This window comes from Globicephala melas, chromosome 7 (assembly GCF_963455315.2).
Source record: "Globicephala melas chromosome 7, mGloMel1.2, whole genome shotgun sequence".
In the NCBI taxonomy this organism is placed as follows: Eukaryota; Metazoa; Chordata; class Mammalia; order Artiodactyla; family Delphinidae; genus Globicephala; species Globicephala melas.
Window position 1 is genome coordinate 102651999 of NC_083320.1, and position 12006 is coordinate 102664004.

General features: G+C 51.1%; 1 protein-coding gene across 2 annotated transcripts in view; it reads left to right on the forward strand.

Moving 5' to 3' along the window:
• Positions 1–10164, forward strand: part of MARCO (macrophage receptor with collagenous structure) — a 32879-nt gene extending 22715 nt beyond the window's left edge. For both annotated transcript variants that reach the window (XM_070045862.1, XM_070045863.1), the window contains exons 9-13: positions 6172–6216; positions 7143–7241; positions 7993–8037; positions 8525–8701; positions 9897–10164. In XM_070045862.1, the coding sequence (XP_069901963.1) occupies positions 6172–6216; positions 7143–7241; positions 7993–8037; positions 8525–8701; positions 9897–10027 (497 nt within the window). In that variant the 3' untranslated portion in view covers positions 10028–10164. The remainder of the gene's footprint in view (positions 1–6171; positions 6217–7142; positions 7242–7992; positions 8038–8524; positions 8702–9896) is intronic.
• The last annotated feature ends 1842 nt before the right edge of the window (positions 10165–12006 follow it).

A 12006-nucleotide genomic window follows, 5' to 3' on the forward strand; every position in this document is an offset into this window, starting at 1 on the left:
AGGGGCACGGCACCCACTCCCCAGGCCCCTGAGCCTGCGTCTCCCACTGAAGGTGGAGAATCTTGCCTGCACTCTGCATCATGGGAGGGTTTGCATAATAAGAGCAGCTTCTGACGTGAGCATTTTCATGACAGCCCAATGGAAAACACACTTTCGTTAGTGCTATTTCACAGTAAGAGATGCGGCATGGGTTGGAATCCAGGCCCGGCTGATGCAAAGCTTGGGGCCTCATCCATTATACTCTGTCATGCTGCCTTCCTCTGCGGGCAGCCTGAGCCCTCCCCCACCCCCACCAGGGCACTCCGCTGAGCGGCACCTTCTCCCTGTACCCAAGTCCTGGAAGGATCAGAGCAGAAGCTGCAGCAGCTTCTTCCACTCTTAGAAGGAAACATGGAGCTCTCAGGCCCTGTTATGGCTCTTTGTTATTCACCTAAGATCCCACAGACACTCTTGGCCAACTGTCTGGGAATCACTTTAACTCCATTATAGAGTCCCTGCATATCTGGTGAGCACCTTTATGGGAACCTCCATCAATCAGGCCTAGTGGGAAATACCAACCGGGCAGATTCTAAGGGTTATTCCTGAATTCCAGCTGCCCAGGTAAACATGGTGAATTACATTTTCAATTTGGGGCGTGTGATGATTACAACAAATTCCAAATTGCATATGTTTCCCGCTCAAACCCAAACATTTGTCTTGATCGAGTAGCTGATGGTCTACATAGACATCTCAGGAGGGAATTCCCTTAGGACCATAAACTGGCTAGCCGTAGCCAGGGCTGTATTTTCTCCTGAGGTCATAGGTTAATGAACTTTTGGAAAGGTCAGATTCTGCAGTGGGAGAAGGAAGGGTGGGTGGTGAGTGGGAGCCAGACCATCTCCTCGCGGAAGACAATGCTTACTTGTCAATGTCAGGATGTTGGTATTCCCCAGACTAGAGGTACTGAGGTGTTGGTTCAGTTTTGATCATATCAAGCCAGTTTTTCAAACAGATGTATTTCCCATTTTGTAAATAAAATCATTAATCTCACAGGAGACTGTCTAGCAGTGTGGCATGAAAACAGAGAAATTCTGGTGGGTTGGCTTAAACTAGGTAACAGCTAGATCTCGTTGTTGTGCATTAATTACCAAAAGTAAGAGGTCTGTTTAGTACTGATGACGCCTCCAAGCCAGGCACTGTGTTTGGGCCTTTCCTCCCGTGACCTTAGTTCATCCACACAGCTGAGTTTCATCATCCCTACCTCACAACTGAGGAAGCAAAGGTAAAACCTTTCCTCAGGGTCTCACAGTTAATATGCACTGAGTCCAGGAGTTAATCCCAAAGTTTGATTCCCAAACTGTGCTTTTCTAAATTTTGTTGTGTAGAATAACATAGAGTAGAGGACTCAGAGAAATCAGAATTGCCCGCACCTCTCACCCCACAGTAGATGGGTAAATCCTAGCTTAGTCACCAAATCTTCTTGCTGCTCTCTAATCACACTCCAACCCATTCTGGTGGAACGTTTCCCCACGTTCACACCCCTTGAGAAAGATTAAAGATAAAGATGGCAAAGAGGAGACTCCTTCCATTCTGTTGGGAAGATAGACTGCATAGTTTATTTAAGCAGGACATTATCACCGAGAAGAACTTTCTGTAATGGTAGTTTCCTTCACCGTTCATAAAACAAGGTTTTATCAAACCCCGAAAACCTAGTTTTTTCTCACCTTTGATCTTTCAAACGATTGCAGAATCATTTGACTTTGGGGGAAAAAAAAATTGCAAAAAATCCACAGCAACACAGATTTTAGCTCTAAATCCTTTGGCCATTTTGAAAAGGAAAATTTGTTTGGCAATAAGGAAGGGCTCACTTCAACTTGTGATCACGGCAGTTCTCTTTCCACCATCTCACCTTATGAAATGAAGTTAGACACAGCCAAAACACTGAAGCTCCAAAATACCAATCTGATCAAAATTTCTGCATCGCAACAATCTTCATGTCTAAAATATAACAAGAATCTGAATCTTCTATGTCCTTTTACGTTTCTCTTGAGGCAAAGCCAAAGTGCAAAGAACTTGAAATCTAGTTTCTCATCTGTCTTTTGAGACGCGTTTTACTTTAAAGATAAGTAACAAAGAATAACCCATAATAGCAATTAAGCCCTATATCATGAATATAATTTCTCGGTTGATTTCATTCCCCACGTCTAAGTATTGACTTAGTCCAAGAATTTATTAAAGTCTACCAACTCATATTACTAAATTGTCACTTAGAGTTTTCCTCGTTTTCCTCTAAGTTTCTTAGAGACATCTGAAGAAGTCTACATGCGTCCCAAATTTGGGTCCCCTACCTACCATCTTACTTCTTGTTATACAGCTCAATGTGTTAGGTATTAAATTAACCCAAAATTTGCCAGGCTGCACTTAGCCCGTAAGTTGGGATGGTATTTAAGGAAGTTTCCTAACGTACTGGAAGTTTCTACATTAAATCAGAGTGAGGAGGCCTGTGCATCAGTTTGGACTTGCCAACTAGCTAGGTGATGAAGGGTTGGTACATGACTTCCAGAGCCTTGGTTTCCTCCTCTGTGGAGTGTGGGGAGAGTTCTAGAATAATACCCAGGTCCCTGCCAATCTGCCAGCACTCTGGGTTTGAAACAGGCAATTTTCCCTTCACGCAGGGACCTTCTAAGATTTTAGGCAGAGCACCAGCTGAACACAAAACAATAGGAAGGCATGTGCTTTCTAACTAAACTATTTTCTTGGGGGAAAATTGTTTCTATAAATAAGCAGCTTGCAAATAAATATTTTGAGCCCTTTCAGCGTGATGAGTCTGTGACACCCAGGGAATCCCAGTTTGCTTGTGGTTAAGAGGACAAACCCAGCATTCATTCCCTTCCAGGGAAGGTTTACAACATGAACTTCTAAATTCTATTTTTCAGCCATTTCTCCTTCTCCCTGATCCAATCAGGATGCCGCCTTGATGTATAGTGAAGTCATTACTGGTCCCTGGATCCATGCATAGCCACTCAGCGAGCACCTCTCAAGAGTCCAGTCCTGGAGAGAAATCACACCCCCAAAAATCACACAAAACTCAATTCCAGTTTCCTTGCCTTGAAGAGGGGAGTTTTTTTTGTTTTTTTTGTTTTTTTTTTTTTGCGTTACGTGGGCCTCTCACTGTCGTGGCCTCTCTCGTTGCGGAGCACAGGCTCCGGATGTGCTGGCTCAGCGGCCATGGCTTATGGGCCTAGCCGCTCCGCGGCATGTGGGGTCTTCCCGGACCGGGGCACGAACCCGTGTCCCCTGCATCGGCAGGTGGACTCCCAACCACTGTGCCACCAGGGAAGCCTGAAGAGGGGAGTTTTGAAGACATAAACCTACACCTATTGTACACATCTCAGAGGGCATTTTATCAAGGGCCAGTGGGTTACGGGAGAGCTTAGACAGGGGAGGGGCCGTGAGTTCCTCAGAGATAGGAAGGCTGCTTGGAGGACGCGGGCTGTCAGCTGGTCCCTGAAGATCGAGTGAGATGTGTTTAGGGCAGTGGTTACTCAAACCATGGTCCCTGACCAGCAGCATCAGAAAGACCCAGAAACCTGTTAAAAATGCAGCGTCTCAGATTCCCAGCCCAGATGCAGTGAATCAGGAACCCCGGGGCGGGGCGGGGGGGGGGGCTTAGCACGTTGTTTTTAACAAACCCTGTGCTGGCGATTCTGACGCTCACTCTAGTTTGATGACTTATTTAGGAGTAAGAGATGGCCTAAGGCCACTGGGAGTCTTTGGAACTAGGTGGAGAGCCCACGTGAAACTCCAGGAAGTAGTGAGCTGGCATGCTGGTGGCACACAGGCAGCCACAGTGCCCAGTGGGAGGCCAACCCTGGGTCCTAACCCCAGCGTCACCACTCCCTCCCTGTGTGACGTGGGATAAATCACCTAGCGTCTCTGAGTGTGGACTTCCTCCTCTGTAAAGAGGGAAATGGCACGACCTCGCTGGGAAGCTGAGAGATGCATGTGAAGCTCCTGGCGTGGTGCCTAGTGCAGTGCAGGCAGCAGCAGAGGTTGAGTCCTCAAGAGGTGGGGGGCTGGGAGGGAGGGTGTGAGAAACGAGGTGGAAGGGTCAGGCCTTGGGGACCATGGCCCTAGTGAGCAGGGGCTCCCCTGGGGCTCCTGTCTGTATAGGACATTTGTTGTTCGGTGCTCTGGAGACTTCTCTGGTGGCAGAGAGGCAATAAGGGGAGATCCCAGTGCCAGGTGTCCCTCAACCTTGGGTCTAGGGACAGTCTCTTAAGGTAGAGATCTGTGCAATATGGGACCCTTTAGGATGTGACAGAGAGGGTCAAGAGTCTAGATATGAACCGTTTTTCTATTTAATAACCAAAGACATGTTTCTGAATGTGGTTTCTCCTCCCTCATCTTGACACCTGCAATTCAGGTGCAGGTAAGCAGAGAGGACACATCTACTGCCCGTGCTGGGCCACCTGAGGTCAACAGCAAACATCTGGTGGGGGGGGGGCTTGCTGGGCAGCAAGCCTGGAGCTCCTGCGGGGGCTTCAGCCCCAGTGTCCCAGGCGCTGTCCGCTGGAGGAGAGACAGACACATGCCGACAGGGCCCTGGGGTCCTCGTGGTACCACTTGTCAGACACGAGGCTTAGTACGTGACACAGACAACTTCATTTCAGTCTGACAACCAGCCAGAGGCTCAGAGGAGAAAGGTGAGGCTAAGGGAGAGGGAGCCTGGCTCAAGGTCACGGAGGCAGACGCAAGCCCAGGCTCTCTGACTCTGGCCCCTGTGCTGCCTTGGGAGGAAGTGCGTCAGCCACGGGCGAGGCCAGAGAAGGCTTCAGAGGCAGCAACATCTAGCATCTTAGCAGCTTTCACAGCCTTGATCCCATTCCCCAGGGGACCAAAGCGGTGAGGCTTTCCAAACCGAGGGACTGCAGTGGGCACAGCTGGCGCGGGGTGAGCTGGGGCCTGTCTGCCAGGGCCAACCTCGAAGGTCCCTCCAGCTTTTAGAAGATGCTCTCTGAGCCCCATTCTGGTCCTCAACTCAAACATGAGGGGCAGAACTAGTTGCCCTCTCAGATCTTTCCAGGGCTTCCTGCCTCCTTTGTGCCCAGGCTTGCAGCAGCAGCTCCTAGCTCCTCGGCCCTCGGGCTCTCCTCCCCAGGCAGCGCCCGGCCTCAGACGAGCCCTCTGAAAGGCTGCCAGGAGCCAGGACTGCTTGCTCATTATTCCAAGGAGGGATCCTGAAGAGGCCCACCAGGCCCCTCGCCTGCCCTCCACTGACCAGCACACAGTAGGTGCTCAGGAAAGCCAGGAACTGAAGTGGAAGGCAGGAACTTCCTCCAGGCAATTGGCAATGAGGGTAACCGAGTTCCTTGTGGTCTCTAGTGATCATCAAACGGGTGGGTTCTTGGTTAAGACTGAGCTGGCGTGGTGGGAGGGATACCAGTCAAGAGCATGGTGGGAGTGCATTCCCACTGTTACCCTCTAGTAACTGTTACTTCGTGGTCAATAATGAGCTTTGGTTTCCCCAAGTTTGTGTAACTGTCTTGGAGAGTCCTGTTTCTCTGAGAGACCATGGAGTTGCTAAACCAATAAATTATTATCCCACAATAAATTATGACTCAGCATGGTGCTGGGGATACTGGGTCTTCCACGTAATTTAGTGAATAAAGAGATGAATGGGAGGAAGGGAGAAGGATGTTTAGCTACACTGGGGGCCACAATGAAATAAACCAATAAACGCTATGGAATATCTACTGAGGGTGACGGCCCCCCCCAAAGCTCCTATTGGCCACTGAGTCTCCTCCACAGTCTTTTAGAAATAAAAATAACTTTATTTTCAAACTATCTCTCAACTCTTTTTCAATAAAATGCAACAGAAAGGAATGGGATTGAATTTAGACACCAAGTCAGGTTATTTCTGGACAAGGAAGGCCAGCCACTGAGTCTGGGGTCTGTCCATCTAACCTAGACTCTCATCAAATACATTTCTATTTCACCCCAACACACGTCCCCATTTATCTGCAGTCTGTCTACATTTATGCTCTGCTAAAGAGGCTTTAAACAATCATGGAGAACCAATGTGCCTTTCCTTCTGCATTAATCAGACAGAAGGTAGAGGTTGTCTAAGATTAAAGGAGTCTAATATCTACGTTTTATTATCTTCTCCCCTTTTTTGTATTTTGATCTTAGGACTTCAAGGACAGAAAGGAACAAAAGGAGAATCAGGAGTCCCAGGTAAAGTGCCGGCTTCATTTTCATTTCTCACAGTGATGACTGGAAGGGCTTGTGCTCCAAGGGTGGGTCTTGTCGACCCTGAAATCACGGCGGTAACCTCAGTAACCTTTCCCCAGAGTGTCTCTGCCTGCAGGGCTCTATCGCTCCAGCCTCAGACTCTTTGGGTGACAAACCTGGGGAAGGGGTGTAGAGAGAGGGGCGGGGGCAGAGGGGGTGGAGGGTAAAGAAAGCCAGGACAACTGCCCCTGGTGGTGGCTTCAGGCGGCACAGCCGCAGAGGAGCTGGGTGACCTTCCTCTCCAGTTGCCAGGTTGGTTGCATGGCCTCTATCTGCCTGTCCACATCTGCTTCGGTCCATCTCCCTCTACCCTTTGGCCCCCAAGGTGCCCCCCTCTTCCTGTTGCTTCTCACGGGGCTATCATCAAGGTCCTCGTGGGCCCCCGCCTTAGCTAGTAGCTGGTTACTGTGCCCTGCCCACGGCATTTCTAGTCTTCTCGCCAGCCCTACCCTGAGAAGCCAAAGCGACACTCCCCAGACACATTTCCTGAGCAGTCTTTCTTCCACCTGAGCTGGATATTCTATCCCTATTCTAACTTACTGAAGGGGAAATTGAATGCTAGAAATGTTCTAGCAAATTCTCCTAGAATGGCTAGAACGTCCACACAATTATGCCATCCAATGAGGAACAACAGCCTTGGAATACTGTCCGCGATTTTCACCCGCTCGTCCTCAACCAGAGTTTACACAGGAGTCGGGGGATCAGGGCAGTGCCCTGCCCACCCGGGCTGAACATTCGAACAGCCCATTGATGGGGGCAGGGGGGAACCTGGTGGTTTAGGACAACTCAGGCACTAAACACCAAGGCCCTTGGTCCCCCTTGGAAAGCAGAGCAGAGCATCTGATGGAGGTGGTCTCTCTCCTCCGCAGGCCCTGCAGGCATGAAGGGAGAGATGGGAAGCCCAGGCCTGGTCGGCCTCAAGGGGGCACCTGGACCAGACGGCCGAAAGGGAGAGCCCGGAGCGAAAGGTAAGGCCTCGGTTTCTGATGTGAGGGTTCTAAGGAGAGGCCTGTCATAAGGTGCTGGGAGTTTTCAGAACCAGAAGGGTAGAGGTTTAGTGGCTCTGTGGCCAAGTCCTGCGCTGGGATCGCCCTCAGCGCTGAGCTTACAGAGGAGAATAAGGCACGGCCGGGCACTCCGAGTGGCAGGCCGGTGACCATGCACTGGCATCACGCCCAGTCAGGCCCTGGACCACACAGTCACCATGACTGATGGCAGGAGAGACTTCTAACTCCATGTCTCTTGAATGTTCCTCTCTAATAGAGCTTAAATCCTTCCTGCTGTGGCTCAGGCCCATTTCTTCTCCTTTTTTTTTTTTTCTTGCGGTACACGGGCCTCTCACTGTGTGGCCTCTCCCGTTGCGGAGCACAGGCTCCGGACGCGCAGGCTCAGCGTCCACTGCTCACGGGCCCAGCCACTCCGCGGCATGTGGGATCTTCCCGGACTAGGGCACGAACCCACGTCCCCTGCATCGGCAGGCGGACTCTCAACCACTGCGCTGTCAGGGAAGCCCCAGGCCCATTTCTTCTTGCTCACCCATGGGATCCCACGGCACATCCAGTCCCCATGATGCCAGGTGGCTGGCAAAGCTGAAGGAGGGAGTCTGACCCTCACCCCTCCACCCTCCTGCCCGCCCCTCCTCCCCACTGCTGGCAAAGGAGGGCAAGGGGGTCCTGGCTTGGTTTCCTTCGAACTGTGTGGTTTTTCTCCTCATGATAGGATCTTCTGGGCTGAAAGGAGCAAAGGGAGAAAAAGGTCAAAAAGGTAATTGCTATTTCTGTTCTCTTTAATGTGTGTTTCAGAGGTTACTCTGTACTTGAAAATTGTAGGTGTGCTAGGGGGAGAGGCCTTGGTTGTCAGAGAGATTCCTCATTTGGGGGGAAAGCTAAGGGCTTGTCCCTTGAATAAGCCTGCCCGTGGCACAGAGCCACAGATAACACCTTCCTCCCTCCCTCCCTCCTTTCTTCCCCCTTTTTTATCGACAACACAAGGCTAAACATGGTGGGCTGGATTTGCAAGGCCAGCTGCAGAGGGACCTGTCCCCATGGCCTTGTACCTGCAGGCCCAGGTGCACAGAGCCGCTGGTTGTGCTGGTGCCAGCATGTGGGATCTTCCCAGCTGTGGTGGCAGCCAAGCAGGAGGCTTCTTTGCCCTAACTATAGGACTTCCAGAAATGAAACGGCAGAGCCTACATTCACACAAAGCCCTGGGCTGCTTCCCTCACCTCTCCCGTGTGTGTTTTGTCATCCAGGCGAATCCATGGTATCCGTCCGGATTGCTGGCTCTAGGAACCGAGGCCGGGCTGAAATTTACTATAATGGAGCCTGGGGGACAATTTGCGATGATGACTGGGACAATTCAGATGCCACCGTCTTCTGCCGCATGCTGGGTTTCTCTTCGGGAACTGCCGTTTTCAACGTGGGAGCTGGTAAGTGAATCGATCCTCAACCAGGAGCCTCTTTCCTTGAGGTGCTGATGTGGGCTTTCTCTCCCTGGTAGGGTGTTGGCAACCATTGGTTGCAAGTGACTCAGCTTGGTTGCGTTAAAAGAAAAGGATTGGTTCAAGCAACTGAAAAGTTCTGCAGCCCAGGACCCCAACTTACATCCTTCAGACTTGGCAGCCCCAGGAGAAAGAAGGCTCTCTTCCCCAAAGGGACAGCAAAGGCTTGTTTGAGTTGCTGTCTGTCCAGCCCTAAAGCCAGAATGCCATGTGTCGGAGGGTGTTTGTGAGGGACACTCTCTGGACAGCTGAGGGGCTGGAGCTGGGAGAACAGAGAAGGATGCAGGGCAGGCAGCACAGTGGTCATCCCAGCTCTCTGGAACCTGAAGGTCTAGGTGGCCCAAGCTTGATCATCTTCAAGGAGAAGGTGTGAAGGGAAGAGAAAACGAATCAGAGCAGGGACCTCCTAAAATCAGTTTTGGAAAGATGTCCTCGGGTGCTAGAGACTCAGCTACGTCTTGCAGCAAAATGTTTAGACTTTCAACAGAAGAGTTAAGCCCCAGGCCTGAGACCATTTCTGAGCTGATCTGACAGGGACACTAGGCCCATTTCTCCTGCCTCCACCCCAAAATGTTCTCTCCCCTTACCCCTCCCCACAACCCCACCAAAATGCATACCTACTTTTCAATCTGAGTCCAGTTGGATTACAAAACTCCTTTAAAATACACATTCTCCTCAAACAGATTAAGCCTCTATAGATGGTCACACTGTAGTGTCAATTACGGAAATCAAATCATCCGGTAATTCCTCTGAGCTCCTGATCTGAAATCAGTTATATCAGAAGGAAGGCGGTTTGAGGAAGGTGTGAGTGATTTAGAACACGTGAATAGCCTGTTTACAAAGGCATTTAAGGAAGAGACAAACCCTAGAGATCCTAGGAGGAGCTTTCAGATCATGCTTGGGTTACATATTAAATACTCGGATGAGACTTTTGTCAAAAGGTAGAAAGAGCAGAGGCAGAGCCATCGTAAGAGAGCAGACCAGCCATCAGCACGGTGGGCCTGGGCACATGTGGGAGAAATTGGCAGTCTAGCTCCCCGTGGAAGACCCTGAGGACAGACAGGCTATGCTGCTTGGACCCTAATCCCACGCTCCTCTCCCTCCTTGCTTTTGCTGTGTCCAGGCACTGGGACCATCTGGCTGGACAACGTTGCGTGTCAAGGGTCAGAATCGAGCCTGTGGAGCTGCAGCAAGAACAGCTGGGGCTCTCACAACTGCAACCACAGTGAGGATGCGGGTGTGGACTGCAGATGACCCCACAGACCATTCACTGCTCTGCCCCCAGGGCGTCCACAGCCAAGACACTCAGCCCACGAAGGGAGGCCGTGCTCTCTGAGGGGCTTCCTGGGGTGGCTGACAGCCTCTGAAGTGGGCTTGCTAATAAAGCTCAAAGCGCTACCTGGCACCGCCCTGCGCCGTGGCTGGAATCACTAGCTCGTCCCTCCTGCCCACTCCCTGCACACAGCCTTTCACTGAGTCCTAACGTTCCCTGCACCCCCATTCCCACGCACGGGGACAGTGGAGTCTCAGCTCAGAGCCGGGGAGGCTGAGGGTACGGGGGGGGGGGCTGAAATGCAATGCCGAAAGCGAGGCTCACCTGTAGACAGAAGTAGTCATGACCAGCCTTTCAATCAATCCGACGTAGCATCTCTGCACAGCAGCGGGCTCTCCCTCCAGCACTGGAGCTGCTCGGCAGCAAACGAAGAGGCCGCGCGTAGCTGACACCAGGTTGCATGGAAAATAGGAAATGTACGATTAAGCATGAAAATTTGTTCTCATTAGGATGTGAGCTCCATAAATGCAGTAAATATTTATGGAATGAACGACTGAATTAAACCAAGAAGGTAGAGCAGCTCACCCTCTCTGGGAAATTTGGCCTCCCTCTCCCTTTGCAGTCTTCCCCTGGGATACATATTCTCTGAGCGCAATCACATGCTCTCACCCTCTCCCTCCAGGTGCTGTAAATGGCTCAGGTAAATGTGAAATCTGGGAGAGTGGGGTGCATGGGAAACGGCTCTGAGGCATCACTGTTCACACTTGACCTGTAAGGAGCTCAGCCTCAGGGTGTTAGGAGACCTGCCCAGGGACACTTGTAAATGGTGGGACCGAGGAGGCGCGGCAGAAGGGCTGGGAGATGGAGTGGACACCTCAGGGCTTTCTGCCTCAAGAGCTCCACCAGCCACCCAGGACCCAATATGCACTTTCAGAGGCTGCAGGGGCACACTCAGCACCAAGGGCAGAGCTGCAGGGGGACGTGAGGGCTCTCTGGCCCTCGGCAGGGAGAGGGGCATGGGACGGGGGGTTGAAAGCTGCCTGTCTTCATTTGTCAGAAACCTCTATAATGATGCAGGTTTTCCTGGCACTTTGCGATAGGGGAGTGGTAGGTCAGTCAGGGAGGAAAGAGGACATTTTAAGCCCTATCAGGGGGTGCTGGGATATAATATTTTGCAAATGGTAACTAATGTGTCTTATCAGCCTCCTTATCTCTCCAATCTTATTGCCTGTTCCTTGTTTCCCACCCCACCTCCATTCCCCCACCCCCGTAAAGGAAGGAAAGGGCAGGTACAGCCTGAAACAAAGATGTCATCTCTCCCGTCTGCACCTCAGAGCTGACTTCCTGAACCTCTTTAGAAAGAGGAGAGCCGTGAAAATAGAGTTGAAAGCAGAAATAGTTTTCTAGTTTTTTCCATTTAGCTTATCAAAAGCCAAGCCTGGCTGACTTGATTAGAGTGTTTTAAAAGTGCAGGAGGTCTGAACAGAGCAATCAGGAAGGGAGGGTACCGTGAAAGCCCCCTGCCCCTCACAGGGGAAGGTGGGAAAGGAGACAAGGAGACAAAAATAGAGGAGGGTCCTCCCTGGAGTCTCAGGCCCAACTCTCCCACCTTCATCTCCTTTCCCAGGATCTGCCTCCTCCAAGAATGATGCACTGCGGGACTGGTTCCTGCCTGGGGGACCCCTTCCATCATCCTTAGGGATGTGTCAGTAGGCATGCTCTCTCTCTCTCTCTCTCTCTCACACACACACACACACACACACACACACACACACACATCTTTCCACAGGAACAAACGACAGTTTACAGGCACAGAAGAGACAAAATCCTTGCAGAGAATAGACCATCCCCCCACCCCATCACAGCAAGGAAACTGAGAGACACGGCTCAGCACACCCAGCATTTCCCTTCCATGGCTTTGGTTTTCATCTCTTAGCTGTTGATTCCCCAACCTATACTT